Here is a 15,419-nt window from a genome sequence, read left to right as displayed (position 1 = left end):
CAGAACTTGAAAAGGTTGTAAATCGCTTGTGGGAAATTGCCAATTTTAGAAACCTGAATGTCTTTCCGCAGATTAATTTACAGATCACATTGAAAACGGCCTGGTTTTGTTTAGGAAAATTTTGTACATACAATGTCAATAATTACTAGTATGTGTTGAAAACTGAAATCGTTAATAGCAATTAATGTGGCACAAAATAATGTGAACAAATGAGTCTTTTGCTATTTTTACGACCTAATTTTTAAATGTCGGGTGAAAATGGCTTGCCTGCATTTCCCAATGACAAAAACAATGAATGCGATGTTAAAGGGGGGGGGGGGAAGAACATTAAAAAAAGAAAGTTAAGCATCTACTCGCACTCTCTGCTTCCTTTCCGGACACCCCTTCCCTAGCCCATTTTGGTGCAGCAACGCACCTGATGGGGAGTGTTAGTCTTAGAGCCTAAGAGAGAAAGAGAGGATTCCTCTAAGAAGAGAAAAGGCCAGAGCCAAGGCCTGCGGGAGGGTGATACGCAGACCCTCCCCAGTAACCAGAGAAGGGCAAACCCCAACCGCAAAGAAGTGAGGCCACTCGCTAGTCGGCCCTCAGATTGGAGAGGACAGAGCTGAGTGACCAGCCGGTGCGCTCGGGGGCTTGGGTCACAGACCGGTGGAGGGGGAGTTGGGGCGGGCGGAGGTGGGGGGCAGGGTCCCGTAGAACTCCCCGCAGGCCGGAGGGTGGGGTGGGAGGGGAGAGAGAGCGTTGGTGACGCGGGGCCCTCACGTGACCTGGAGCTGCAGAGCGACGCAGCCTTCGGTGCAGTCGTCACTCCCGTCTGGGTACCGGCTCCCCGCGGTCCTGCGCCTGGCGGGCTGGCATCGGGCCCGAGGAAAGCGGAGCAGGTGAGGGCTCCGGGCCCGCGCGCGGAGGCCAGGTAGGCAGCTGTCGGCCTACCCCGGAGGCCGGTAGCCGGTTCGGGGCTGGGGGACAAAGCAGGCTTAAGTTCCAGGAGCCTTCGCTGTGATTCTCCCGAGTCCCCTCCCCCTGCCTCCGTCCGTGCTGGGGAACCTTGGGCTCTGACAGCGGATGGTTGGGGGTGGAGGGGAGTGGCTCTAGAGGGAAATGCAGAGATTGAGATGTCCCATCCTCTCTGACCCTAATCGCCGACCGCACACGTCCGCCCAGCTTCCTGCTCATTTCATGGGAAGGGACATGCCACCGTGGCGTTTACAGAGAAAATGGTGGGCCTTGGTGACTGGACGGTGGAGTTGGTAGGGGTGGCGTCTGGGAATGCGGGGAGGGACGTTTGATAACCGGGATCCTGAATCCCGAAAGGTGAGTACTGGGATCTGTGTCCTGGGTGTTGGCCCAAGCACTCAGTGCCTTTACTCTCTCCTGTCTGATGGACAGTAGTTCCGTGTGGCACTTTTGTGGCGAGGCAAGGGAAGAAGGAGAGAAGAAAACTGCACAGGATCTGTGGAGGTTAGTGTGAGCACGGCCCGGCCTCTGAATAGTTGAAGTTCTGTGGGAATTCTCTAGGACAGGAACTTAGGCGCTGCTGTCCGGTTGGGATGTGGGGTGGGGCTACCTAGGGGACTTTCCCTAAACTGCGTTTACTTACTAAGCTTAGGGTTTTTAACTTAAATTGTATGTTGAAGACCAGTAAAGACAGCGAACTTTTCCACGGATGCTTTCATTTGCACTTCAGATAATATTAAGAAAATACAAATCGTTGTATCAAAGAACATTACTTGTTTTTTGAGATAGCCTTTGCCAGGAGGGATAGTGATTTTGCAGAAGAAAAAGCCTGCCCTCACTCCTTGTCTCTTCTGCTGGAGACTCCTAGAGATGGGTTTAAGGGGAAGTAGATGGCAGTAGGCTATGTTTGATTCTAGAGTAGGGGATGGGGGCCTCCATCTCTCTCTCCGTTTTCCAGTTTTCCAGATTCCCCCGCCTGTCTGAGCACCTTGGTGAAGGAAATGATGGACTTTTGGGAGAAACCTTAGAATCCTACAGGTGGTTTTAAAATAATTTGCCCCTGTCTCTCCCCTTTTATTGCTCCTGCCTCCCTTTTACACGCTGCCCATTTCAGTGCCGGGGAAGCCCCAGGTTCTGCTAGCCAGAGAATGTGTCTCTAGATCTAGTAAGGCAGGTACTGGGACCCCTGTTTTAGATGGTGGGATGTCACAAGCCCTCAACAGTTACCCTCCCCTTTTTCTCTGTTTTTTCCTAGGTCTTCCCATAGGCCTACAGTAGGGCTGGAAGCCAGGGAAAGGGGGAGACTGGCCCGGAACCATGAAGGTTGGTGTGAAGGTGGGCAGCGCCTGGGGATAAAAAGAGGGTGAGCACAGAAGGTGGCTGAGACTTGAGAGGGTCTCAGGGGAGGGTACTTCTGCCTCTCCTACACTCTGCCCGATTTCCACAGTGTTGCTACATCCCCTGCTGAGGCAGGTACTGGGATCCAGGATCAGGGCGCTTGTCTGTTCTGTGAGGACTTGGTGTCTATTACCTCCTGTTTGTTTGCTTGTCCATAGATCGGCCTGCAGGTCTGCTGTAGGGCTTGAGATTACTGGAAGCAAAGAAACAAGGAGGAAATTGCCCCTGATCAGTATAGCCTGGTAAGAGGATGGGAACTGCCTGGGTAGACCTCTAGGGTGGGTTGGTGGAGATCAACGTGCATCCTGTGTGGTCAGTGTCCAGTCTGGGGTGTCCTCAACCTCTCCCTTTCCCAGCCACCTTTCCCACCATCCCTGTCACGCACTTTATTTTGGTACAGAGAGTGGGGTGAACCGAGGGAGATAGAAAGGTAGTTTGATAATATGCCTGTCACATCAAGAACAAAATCTCCAGTCCCATCTGTCCCTCCGTGTGTCTGTCTGTCTGTCTCTAGGTCCACAGATCTCATGAGTTAATAGATCTACTTTAGGGTATATCACCAATCAAGAGAAGGAAAGAGGAGGGAACTGCCTTGATCATTACAGGTTGGTATGAGGGTGGGGACCTTTGGGAGTGATGAAAAGAGTAGGTCCAGTAAAAATCAAGGTCTGAGGGCTTCTCAGTCTCTCCCATTCATAGTCAGTCCCCCCCCCACCATCTTTTCCATTATTCATTTGGTGTAAGGAAATGTGTATGGATGTACCTTAGGGGAAAGTTGTTGGGCACTGGGGAAAATGGGAGGGGAGAAAATAAAAGGGATGGAGAGAGAGTTGGCTCATCATCCTCTTCTCCCACCACGCACATCATTTCTACACTTTCCTGTCCTTCGTGTATCTATCTGTATGAGGCACAAAATTAGAAGAGAAATTTTAGTCCATTTCCTTCCTCCACTTCTAGGTCCACCTCCAGTGGCAGCTGTAGTGGCCTTTAAGTGGCTGAAGACCAGCGCCTTCACAGGCCTACACCCAGACCTACTACCCTCTTTCCCCATCCTGATTGAGCCCCCTGTACCTTGTTCGTGCCTTCAGTAGGGGTGATTACATGGGTCGCGTTCAGGAAGTGGGCTGGGTGACTGCAGGACTGGTGGTTTGGGCTGGTACCTGCTACTACCTTTACAGATTAACCAAGGGAAGAGCGCAGAGTGTGAGGACACTTGCCAAAAATGGGTCCAGAGTCAAGATGGAGACTGTGCTTGGGGTACAGAACCAGACCTTGGCCACGGGTGAAGCCATGGCTGGGACAGAGACTGAGACTAGACCCCAGGCCACGTCTGGAGCAGAAGCTGAAGCAGGAGGTAGGGCTGGGGCTGAAGTAGAGATTACCACCACTGCTAAAGCCCGACCCAAAGCCAACTCTCAGGCCATGACAATGGCTGAGGCAGAGGCAGTGATACAATCTGAGGCCAAAACAGTGGCCAGAACAGTGGGCACGACAGAGGCGGTGACTCTGACTGAGGCCCAGGTCAAAGCCGGGGAAGTGGCTATGAAAGAGGCTGTGACCCAAACTGACTCTGAGGCTGGGAGAGTAGTCAAGAAAGAGGCTGTGACCCAGACCAAGGTTAAAATTTGGGCACTGGCTGCCAGGGCAGAGACCAAGAAAGAAGTAATGACCCAGACCAAAGTGGAGGCTCGTATACTGGCTGAAAAAGAGATGAAAAGAATAATGGTGACACAGAGTGAGGCCTTAGGAGTGATCAGGGAAGTGGCCAAGATCAGTGCCATGAGTAAGACTGGAATTGTGGCTGAGACCAAGGCAAGAGCCCTGGAAGAGATTGTGAGCGTGGCCAAGACTCAGTCTGAGGCCAGGTCTGGTAACACAGTTGATGCTAAGGGAAATCCTGATACCACGTCCAGGGCAGAAGTTGGAGTGGACATGAGGTCTTGTGCACCATCTCAGGCTGTGACCAAGATCCAGGTCGCCACCATGCCTGGTGCTGGGGTTGAGGTCAAGGGGAATCACAAAACCATGTCTCGGGCAGAGTCTAGGGCAGACGTGAGGGCTCCTGCCCAGCCTCAGATTATAGCCAAGACCCAGGCTGAGGCTATGCTTGGGGCAAAGGTTGATGCTGGGGGTATTACAAATGCCATGTGTAAGGCAGGGGCAGGGGCAGACATGAGAGTTTCTACACAACCTCAGACTGTGGCCAAGAAACAGGCCGAGACAATGTTTGGTGCCGGGGTTGATGACAGGGGAAATGCTGATGTCACATCTAAGGCAGTGGCTGGAGCTGACATGAAGGTTGCTGCTCAACTTCAAGCTGCAGCCGGTGCTCAGGCTGAGGCTATGCCTGAGGTCAGGGTTAAAGGAAGAGGTAACTCCAGTGCGATGTCTAAAACAGGGGCCAGGGCAAACTTGAGGGCCAATTCCCAGGCTGAGGCCTTGCCTGATGCCAGGGTTAAGACCAGAGACAATCCCAATGCCAAGTCTAAGATGGGGGCTGGGACAGATATGGAGCTCTATACGCAGCCTCAGCCTGTGGCCAATGTCCAGGTTGATGCCTTGCCTGATGGCAGGATTAAGGCTAAAGGCAATGCCAACACCATATCTAAAGAAGGGGCTGGGACAGACACAAAGGCACAGTCTCAGGCTTCCACCAAGAGCCAGGTTGAGACCTTACCTGGTACTAGAGGTAAGACTAGGGGAAAAGGCAAAAGTAAGCATAAAGCAGGAGTTGGGATAGAAATGAAAACCTGCGCGCAGCCTCAGGTTGGGGCCAAGACCCAAGCTGATGCTTTTCCTGATTCCAGGGTTGATGGCAGGGGTGATCCTAATGCCATTTCTAGGTCAGGGGCTAAGGCAGAACTGAGGGCCTGTGGTCAGCCCCAGACTGAGGCCAGTTCCCAGGGTGAGGGCTTGCCTGGTACTAAGAATAAGGTCAGAGGCAATCCCAGTGCTGTGTCTAAGGTAGGGACTGGGCCAGATACACTGGGCTCTGCCCAGCTCCAGGCTGTGGCCAATTCCCAGGGTGAAGCCTTGTCTGGTAATAAGAGCAAGGTCAGGGGCAATCCCAATGTTGTGTCTAAGGCAGGGACTGGGCCAGATACTATGTGTTCTGCCCAGGGTGAAACAGATACAACAGGCTCTGCCCAGCCCCAGGCTGTGGCCAGTTCCCAGGGTGAAGCCTTGCCTGGTACTAAGAACAGGGTCAGGGGCAATTCCAATGCTGTGTCTAAGACAGGGGCTGGGCCAGGTACAATAGGCTCTGCTCAGCCTGAGGCTGTGTCTAATTCCCAAGGTGAAACCTTGCCTGGTACTAAGAATAAGGTCAGAGGCAAGTCCAGTGCTTTGTCTAAGGCAGGGGCTGGGCCGGATACAGTGGGCTCTGCCCAGCTCCAGACTGCAGCCAATGCCCAGGATGAAGCCTTGTCTGGTACCAAGAATAAAGTCAGGACCAATCCCAGTGCCGTGCCTAAGGCAGACGCCAGAGCAGATTCCGTGGGCTCTGCCCAGCCTCAAACAGATACAACAGGTGCTGCCCAGCCCCTGGCTGTGGCCAGTTCCCGGAGTGAGGCCTTGCCCAGTATCAAGAATAAGGGTAAGGGCAATCCCAGTGCTTTGTCTAAAGCAGGGACTGGGCCAGATATAGTAGGTTCTGCCCAGCCTCAGGTTGTGCCCAATTCCCAGGGTGAAGTCTTGTCTGGTACTAAGAACAAGGTCAGGGGCAATCCCAGTGCCATGTCTAAGGCAGAGGCCAGGGCAGATGCAATGGGCTCTGCCCAGCCTCAAACAGACACAACAGGCTCTGCCCAGCCCCTGGCTGTGGCCAGTTCCCAAGGTGAAACCTTGCCTGGTATCAAGAATAAGGTTAGGGGCAAGTCCAGTGCTATGTCTAAGACAGGGGCTGGGCTAGATACAGTGGGCTCTGCCCAGCCCCAGGCTGTGGCCAATTCCCAGGGTGAAGTCTTGTCTGGTACTAAGAACAAGGTCAGGGGCAATCCCAGTGCTGTGTCTGAGGCAGAGGCCAGGGCAGATGCAATGGGCTCTGCCCAGCCTCAAACAGACACAACAAGCTCTGCCCAGCCCCTGGCTGTGGCCAGTTCCCAGGGTGAAGCCTTGCCTGGTATCAAGAATAAGGTTGGGGGCAAGTCCAATGCTGTGTCTAAGATAGGGGCCGGGCCAGATACAGTGAACTCTGCCCAGCCTCAGGTTGTGGCCAGTTCCCGAGGGGAAGTCTTGCCTGGGACTAAGAACAAGGTCAGGGGAAATTCCAATGCTGTGTCTAAGACAGGAGCTGGGCCAGATACAGTGGGCTCTGCCCAGCTCCAGGCTGTGGCTAATTCCCAGGGTGAGGCCTTGCCTGGTGTCAAGAAAAAGGTCAAGGGCAACCCCAGTGCTTTGTCTAAAGCAGGGACTGGGCCAGATACAGTGGGCTCTGCCCAGCTCCAGGCTATGGCCAATTCCCAGTGTGAAGCCTTGCCTGGTGTGAAAAATAAGGTCAGCAGCAATCCCAATGCTGCGTCTAAGGTAGAGGCCAGAGCAGATACAACAGGCTTTGCCCAGCCTCGGGCTGAGTCTAATTCCCAGGGTGAAGCCTTGCCTGGTGCCAGGAGTAAGGTCCGGTGTAATCTTAGTGCTGTGTCTAAAGCAGACACTGGGCCAGACACCGTGCGCTCTGCCCAGCCACAAACTGTGACCCATTCCCAGGGTGAAGCCTTGCCTAGTGTCAAGAATAAGGTCAGGGGCAATCCCAATGCTGTGTGTAAGATAGAGGCCAGGGCAGATGCAGTGTGCTCTGCCCAGCCTCGAGCAGATAAAACAGGCTCTGCCCAGCTCCAAGCTGTGACCAATTCCCAGGGTAAAGCCTTGTCTGGTACTAAGAGTAAGGTCAGAGGCAATTCCAATGCTGTATCTGAGGCAGAGGCCAGGGCAGATATAACAGGCTCTGCCTGGCCTCAGGCTGTGGCCACTTCCCAGGGTGAAGTTTTGCCTGGTACTAAGAATGTCAGGGGCAATCCCAATGCTGTGTCAAAGGCAGAGGTTGGGGCAGATACAATGGGCTCTGCCCAGCCTCAAACAGATACAACAGGCTCTGCCCAACCCCTGGCTGTGGCCAATTCCCAGGGTGAAGTCTCAGCTGGTACTAAGAATAAGGTCCGGGGCAATCTCAGTGCTGTGTCTAAAGCAGGGATTGGGCCAGATACAGTGGGTTCTGTCCAGCCCCAGGCTGTGGTCAATTCCCAGGGTGAAGCCTTGCCTAGTGTCAAGAATAAGGTCAGAGGCAATCCCAATGCTGTGTCTAAGGTAGAGGCCAGAGCAGATACAACAAGTTTTGCCCAGCCTCAGGCTGTGTCTTATTCCCAAGGTGAAACCCTGTCTGGTGCCAGGAGTAAGGTCCAGGGCAATCCCAGTACTGTATCTAAGGCAGGCACTGGGCCAGATATAATGTGTTCAGCTCAGCCTCAAACAGATATAACAGGCGCTGCCCAACCCCAAGCCATGTCTAATTCCCAAGGTGAAACCTTGCTTGGTGCCAGAAATAAGGTCAGGGACAATCTCGATGTGGTATTTAAGGAAGGGGCTGGGCAAGATACAATAGGCTCTCTTTCACCAAAGGCCGTGGCCATTTCTCAGGGCGAGGCCCTCCTTGGTGCCAGAAGTAAGGTCAGGGGAAATACCAATGCTGAGTCTAAGGTAGAGGCTGGGGCACATATGATGGGCTCTGGCCAGCCTCAGTCTGCAGCCCATTCCCAGAGTAAGATCTTGCCTGGGACAAAGGACAAGGCTATACCCAAGTCTGAGGCAGATGAGGGCTATGCAAAGCCCAAGGCTGAGGCCACACCCACTGTTGAGAGTGGGGGTGGGACAGGCACTCAGGCCTGCAGAAAGACTCGGTCTAGGGTCCACGACTACTACTGGAATGGGATTGGTATTGAGGATTGGATTGCTTCTGAGCGATGGATCAAATTTAGGTTTCAGGCCAGGGATGGATACTGGGAGAATAGCATGTCCTGGGCTGATGATGAGAATGAAGCCAGTATTGAGTCCTGGAGTGGGGCTAGTGATAAGTCTGATATTAGGTCCTGGGCTGGGGCTAAGGGTGAGAATGAAGTTGGTTTTCCATCCTGGGCTACAGCTGGGGACCAGGCCTGTGGGGGGCTCTGGGTTGAGAGTCAGGCCAGTGGGGGTTCTTTGTTAGAGGCCAGGGACATGGCCATTGGAGCATCCTGGATTGGGGCTGAGAACCAGGCCAGTGGGGTGTCTTGGGCTAGCACCGGGAACCAGGCTATTGGGGAGCCCTGGGCTGGAGGTCAGGCCAGTGGGGTGTCCTGGGCTGGGGAAGATGCCATTGAAGGGTCCTGGATGGGAGCTGAGGAACAGGACAGTGGAAAGTCCCAGGATGGCGCTGGGATTCAGGCTAATGGAGGGTCCTGGGCTGAAGCTAGAGTTGGGAATGTGGCTAGTATTGGGCACTGGCCTGGGGATATGGACCAGGCTAGTGGAGGGTACTGGGTTGGGACTGGTGACCTGTCTGGTGGATCCAAGCCTAGATTTGAGGATCAGGCCAGTGAAGATATGTCCTGGGCTGACACAGCCAACCAAGCCAGTGGAGGGTCCAGGCTGAGGCCTGTGGACCAGTCTGGTGGTGAGTCCTGGGCTAGGGCTGGGGAACAGGCCAACAAAGGTCCTAGGCCAGGGTTTGTGGACCAGTCCAGTGTTGGGTCCTGGGCTAGCACTGGGAATCAGGCCAGTGGAGGATTCTTGGTTGGGACTATGGACCGGGCCAGCGGGGGGTCCTGGGCTGGGACTGGTGATCAGTCTGGTGGTGAGTCCAAGCCTAGATTTGAGGATCTGGCAAATGTAGAAGTGTCTTTGGCTAGGGTTGGTGGCCAGGCTGGTGGAGGGCCTAGGTTGGGGCCTGAGGACCAGTCCAGTGGAAGGTCCTGGGCTGACTCTGGGGACCAAGCCAGTGGAGGGTTCTTGGTTGGGGCTGTGGACCAGGCCAATGGAGGGACCTGGGCTGTACCTGGGGATCAGGCTGGTGGTGAGACAAAGCCTAGATCTGAAGAGCAGGCAAGTGGAAGAGGGTCTTGGGCTGACAATGGGGGCCAGGCTGGTGGAGGGTCTAGGCTGGGTCCCAGGGACCAGTCCATTGGAGATTCCTGGGCTGGCACTGGGGACCAGGCCAGTGAAGAATGTAGGCCCGGGCCTGAGGATCAGTCCAATGGATGGTTCTGTGCTTACAGTGGGAGTCAGGCTAATGCAAGTGGGTCCTGGGGTGGGGCTGGTGGCCAGGCTATTGGAGGATCTAGACTAGGGCCCACGATCCCATCCAGTGGTGGGTCCTGGGCTGATACTGGAAGTCAGGTCAGTGGAAGGTCTTGGGCTGGGACTGGAGATCAGGCTAGTAGCTGTCCCAAACCTGGATTTGAGGATCAAGCCAATGGAGGAGGGTTCTGTTCTGGTGCTGAGGACCAGGCTGTTGGAGGGTCTAATCCAGGGCCTGCAAACCAGTCCAGTGGTGGGTCCTGGACTGGCACTGGGAGTCAGGCCAGTGGAAGGTCCTGGGCTGGGCCTGGGGATCAGGCTGATAGTGGTTCCAAACCTGGATTTGAGGACCCAGCAGGTAGAGAAGGCTCCCAGCCTGGCACTGGGGATCAGGCTAGTGGAAAATCTTGGGCTGGGTCTAGGCCTGGTAATGAAGCCAGTAGAGGGTCTAGGCTGGGGCCCAAGGACCAGGCAAGTGGAGGGCCCTGGGCTACGGCTGGTGACCAGGCCAGTGGAAGACCCCAGATCAGTGCTGAGATGGAGGCCAGTGAAAGATCCTGGTTTGGGACTGGGGGTGAGACTAGTACTGGGTCCTGCTTCAGGAGAGGGGAAGAGGCTGGTATTGTATCCAAACCTGGAGGTAAAAACGAGGCCAGTATTGAATCCAGATCAAGGGCTAAAGAAGAAGCCATCATTAGTTCCAGATTTGGGGCTGAGGATAAGGCCAATATTGGGTCCTGGATCAGATCTGAAGAGGCAGCCTGTATGGATTCCTGTATGGGGGCTGAGGCTGGGGCTGCGGCAGAGGTCAGGAAGGAGTCTTGGCTCTGGGATGGAGATGCAGCCACTACAGGGTCTAGGCTTGGGGCTGAGGAAGAGGCTTGCATGGGGTCATGGACTTGGGCTGAGGATGTGGATGAGGATGAGCTAAGTAGAGCATCCAGCCCTGATATTGAGGAGATCAGTTTAAGGTCCTTGTTTTGGGCTGACAGTGAGAAGAGTCATGAGTTCAGATCCGAGAGGGAGAGAAATGTCAATTTTGAGTGTGGAGCTGGAGATAAGGCCAGCGCCAAGGATAACTTTGAGGCACCAACTACTGGTGGAGTTGATGAAAAGTCTTGGTTCTGGGATGGTAATGAAAACAGAAGTGAGGACAAATCTGCACCTAAGACTAAAGCCAAAAAGTCAGCTGAGTCAAGAGGCACATATCCATCCATGGTCCCTGGGGCAGGAATGGGGTCATGGGCAGGAGCCATGATCTGGACGGAAATGAAATTTCCATACCAAAATAAGTCCTGCTTCCCACCTGAAGATGAGCTAAGAAAGCAGATCAGGGATGAGGAGAAAACTCAGCCCTGGACCTGTCGCTGTAAACGCAAAGCTAATATGGATCCACGAGAGCTTGAAAAACTCATTTGCATGATTGAGATGACTGAAGATCCTTCTATTCATGAAATAGCCAATAATGCTCTTTATAACAGTCCCGAATATCCCTTTTCCCATGAAGTCATTCGAAATGCAGGTAGGATCTCAATTATTGAAAGTTTGCTCAATAATCCCTATCCCAGTGTAAGGCAGAAGGCTTTAAATGCACTGAATAACATCTCAGTGGCTGCTGAAAATCACAGGAAGGTGAAAACATACTTAAACCAAGTATGTGAAGACACAGTCACCTATCCCTTGAATTCAAATGTACAGCTGGCTGGACTAAGACTGATAAAGCACTTGACTATTATTAGTGAATATCAGCATATGGTTACAAATTATATTTCAGAATTTCTTCGTTTGTTAACTGTGGGAAGTGGAGAAACGAAAGACCATATTTTGGGAATGCTTTTGAATTTCTCTAAAAATCCATCTATGACCAAAGACTTACTCATTGCCAATGCACCAACGTCGCTGATTAATATCTTTAGCACGAAAGAGACGAAAGAGAATATTCTTAATGCTCTTTCACTATTTGAAAATATAAATTATCATTTTAAAAGAAGGGCAAAGGTATTTACGCAGGACAAGTTCAGTAAAAATTCTCTTTATTTCATATTCCAACGGCCTAAAGCATGTGCCAAGAAACTCCGAGTCTTAGCAGCAGAGTACAGTGACCCTGAGGTGAAAGAAAGAGTTGAGCTATTATTAAGTAAGCTCTGATTAGTTGTATGTTCCCAAACAAATCTGAGTAATATTTTGGTTTTGTAGTCTGGAAGTAATGCATATTGTAAATTGCATTACAACTTTGAAACTGATGTTACTTGTGATGGTCTGTAGCTGGATCACTTTATGAACACCAAATGTACTGAAAATACATGTGTCAATTATTACCTTGTCTGGATTGAGATATTTTTAGTATGCTTCATGAGCAGAAACGACCTGATTCTTCCTAAGTAAGGTAATTTTTGGTCCTTTGTGTGGACTTATGTTTATACATTTGAGACTTTATTTTTATGTTATCAATAAAGTTGTGTGTTTTAAGCAGAAAAAAAGAGACACATCCTTGTCCTTGAGTTTATGATCTATTTGGAAAGGCAAGATGTATGGAAACAAAAATACGCTAACAAAGCCACAAGCCTCTGATCATGGCCAAACCCTTCCCATCAGTGCAGAAACTTCTGCAGGCAGCAGTGCTCAGGCAAAGCCGTACAGAGGAGGGGGACACTTAGGTAAGCTGGGCTTGAAGGATAGGATAAAAATGGGGCGGGAGAGCATTGGAGGAGGGAGGAGTGGTGGGAAGAAAGGCATGGAGGTGGGAATCCTGCTTCGGAGAGGAGGCTGGCCTGCCTGGAGTTCCAAGTGTGGGAGGGGAATGATGGGAAATGTAATCCATCAGTCTGGGTGAGCCCTTTCATGCAGGATCCCTGATTGCTAAACAGAGGTGTCTGAATGTTACTCCATCCACCCCTGGGAGACCCCAAAGCCTTCTGTGACCAGAGGAATGAAAATGAAAGGAAAAGGATGTAGCTGATGTGTGTGCAGGATGTGTCAGAGTTGGGGTGGGGACAGGAGTGGTCACTGGAGATTGGAACACCAGTTAGGAAGTCACTGTCATGGTCCAGGCACGAGATGATAAAAGTGTGAGACTTCACTACCGGCCACGAGAATGGCAAAGGGAAGAAGGAAGTGAGAGACTGTTTGAACAAAGAAGTGATAGAACATATCTTGAGGGCATACAGAGAGGTACAATTTTATTTTAGGGTCCTGGTGGCATTTAATTCGAAAACGTTCTCTTTCTGGGCCAACTCTGGGCTCTATGTAAGTAAATACATTAGGTTATTATTTTGAAATAATAAGAAAGTATAATAGAAGAAAGAACAACGTTTAGTGCTTCTATCAGATTTCTTTTAGAAGGTTGATCGAGGCAGGGCTTTATGGAACCATTGAGAGTGGTGTTGGCATCAATACTGTAGAAGACCCACCTCTCTCCCACCCTAGAGTGTGGTGAGGGTATGGTGGAAGGGGCGCTTTCAAACTGGGCTGGTAGGAGCATACATTGGTACAAGGTCCATTTGGATACATGTTTCAGAAGCCTTAAAGATGTGCGTGCTCTTTGAGCCAGTAATTCTACTTGTAGAAATTTATCTATAGAAAATGATCAGATAGTTGGCTTGTACAAAGCTGTGCATCTTCATACTGTTTTGAAGAGTGGAAACATGTGAATGACCCAAGGGTCTCAAAATAGGTACTTGGCTGAAAAATTAGGGTGTGTCTACACAATGAAACCTCTTGCAGCAATTGAAAATGGTGATGGGCATCTACACTTATTTACTTGGAAAAAATTCAGCATACAATCTTAAATGGGGAAAATAGGCTATAAGAGCACATGCTATATTTTTTATAAAGAAAAAGTATATATTTCAATTATCTCATGTATAAGCTTTGGCGTATACTCTGAGGTTAATAGAGTCCTATGGGTGTTAGGTTAATGGGTAATTTTACCTGTTTTTTACTCATCTGTATTTTCTGATTTTTATATAATACACAACAAGAGTTTTTGCATAATTTACCAAGAGGAAATGGATGGGCTTGGGCTAAGCAGACCGGTCAGTAGCATTTCAGGGAACCAGAGCAAAAGTATAAATAGAGGCTCACATATTGATGTCTAGATATTGGAAGGTATAAATTAAAATTTTAATAAATAAATATTTAAATAAAGCTGTAAATGTATGTGTAAATGTTTGAAAATTTAAATCTTATTCACCGTTTTAAAAGTAAAACTGTTGTCAATTCTATTATTCAATGGCCACTAAATTTCTAGTGGAAAAAAATGATGTCATACTTGTGGTAGATTCTGCAATCTGCTGCCCTAATCCTCCTTCAGGAATAAAGAGGTTATTATTTACTTGCTAGGAGTGCTGCCAACAGACAGCCCTCAGCTGTCATCCCTTTTCAGGAACTGCTTTAACTGGAAAGTCACCTCCCCCAAGGTCATACCCTCTTCCTGGGGGTACTTCCATCTGATGGCTGATTGACATGGCCCTTCTTGCCCCAAAAGGGACAACTTAACTTCTCCCTCTGTCCAATCCTGCTTCCTTCTCTTCCCTTCCACAGATTTTGATCTCAAGAGCATTCCCTAATAAAAGCCCTCATGCTGAACTCTGAGTCTGCTCTCCAGGAAGCCAACCTACAACAGTTGGTATGAGGAGTAGTTCAGGAAAGCATACACTGTGATGAAATTTTGGAGATGAATCACCTGCTGCCCAGCTGGCAATGAGGACCCCATCACTGATGGTAGGTGGAGTAGATAAGCACCTGGGACAGGTGACAGAAGAAGTGTTAGAGCTTTCACTGATGGCAAACTGGGATGGCACTGCTGGAAGGGAAAGCATTAGCTGGTTCTATGTAGCAGAATTTTGAGAAATAGGTGGGAAATATTAAATATAAGGAAGGCCAGAAAATTGGGTAGCTATTTCTATGCTTGGTTGACTCCTAGAAAAAAAAATAATGAGAAGCCAACTTAAATTATTCAACAACTAAGTGCTGTATGTGAAAGCCAAAGGGTTTCATTCGTAGCATATAAAGAGGCCCTCCTCTTTTCCAGGTAGAGGGTAGAGAAATCTGAGGACCAGGCCCAGGACTTACTGAAAGCAAGCTTCAAAGGAAGTTAAAATCCCAACCAAGACAAGTCTGCTATGCCAAGATCAGAGCCCTGGTTAGGAAGGCGTGGAAACCTGGCACATGGGATGGGGGCTTCTGGATTGACATCCCTAAAAATCTTGTATCTTCAGATTTTCCTGGACACCTTGAGCATTCAGAAAGGTCCCACTCCTTCCTATTAAGGGCTAGTGCTTCACCTTGCTTGATTTGCAGAGCCCTTTCTCCTGTAAGATAATATGCATTTCCCTCAGAATCTGCCCCACTTCCCATCTTGGCCACTGGGTCTATATATAAAGTTAAGTGACAGCATAGCTTCACTGGGGATATGCTGGGCCTAAGTAGGAAGGAAAGGGACTACCCCAAGAAGAAGCTATAGGACCTAGCCAGCATGTACTAGCAGGTGCTGAGGGGGGAGCACGGGACTGAATTCTGAGGGCCTTGATCAGGGGAGCTGGAATATAAAATTAAATAAGGGAAAATTAATTGTTTTGAGAGTTCTCTCCCAAAATACAGTATTTAACCCCTCCCCCCGGGAAAGACCCCAGGAGATCAAGTGAACTCAATACTAGAATGGCTTCTCAGAGTGCGGGGGTGGGGGGTGGGGGGAAGAATTAAGTGAAGTATAAATGCCAAAGTTGTCATAGCAGATTGGGGAGAAAGGATTAAAGGCTCAGGGAAGTGGGAATGATAGAATAAATATATTATGTATG

The 15,419-nt window shown here is 50.4% G+C and overlaps 1 protein-coding gene across 13 annotated transcripts; it reads left to right on the top strand.

Annotated features, from left to right (window-relative positions):
• Positions 1-744: 744 nt before the first annotated feature.
• Positions 745-12,103, top strand: ARMCX4 (armadillo repeat containing X-linked 4). 13 transcript variants are annotated; one of them, XM_078064682.1, is made up of 7 exons: positions 745-881; positions 1,390-1,461; positions 1,916-1,995; positions 2,213-2,280; positions 2,514-2,597; positions 2,870-2,960; positions 3,313-12,103. In XM_078064682.1, exon 7 carries the CDS (start codon positions 3,457-3,459, stop codon positions 11,767-11,769), a length of 8,313 nt encoding a protein of 2,770 aa, XP_077920808.1. In that variant the 5' UTR covers positions 745-881; positions 1,390-1,461; positions 1,916-1,995; positions 2,213-2,280; positions 2,514-2,597; positions 2,870-2,960; positions 3,313-3,456; the 3' UTR covers positions 11,770-12,103. The 13 variants fall into 13 exon arrangements, with proteins under 13 accessions (XP_077920808.1, XP_077920800.1, XP_077920801.1 ...); XM_078064674.1 differs by having other exon boundaries at positions 745-913; XM_078064675.1 differs by having other exon boundaries at positions 745-913; positions 2,213-2,292.
• Positions 12,104-15,419: the final 3,316 nt, after the last annotated feature.

This window comes from Halichoerus grypus, chromosome X (genome assembly GCF_964656455.1).
Source record: "Halichoerus grypus chromosome X, mHalGry1.hap1.1, whole genome shotgun sequence".
NCBI classification, from domain to species: domain Eukaryota; kingdom Metazoa; phylum Chordata; class Mammalia; order Carnivora; family Phocidae; genus Halichoerus; species Halichoerus grypus.
The sequence above is the reverse complement of the archived record's forward strand: the minus strand, read 5'-3'. Positions and strand labels throughout refer to the sequence as shown.

Excerpts from the sequence above, each read along its gene's own strand:
- ARMCX4 (XM_078064686.1), top strand. The coding sequence starts at position 3,457 with ATGGGTCGCGTTCAGGAAGTGGGCTGGGTGACTGCAGGACTGGTGGTT.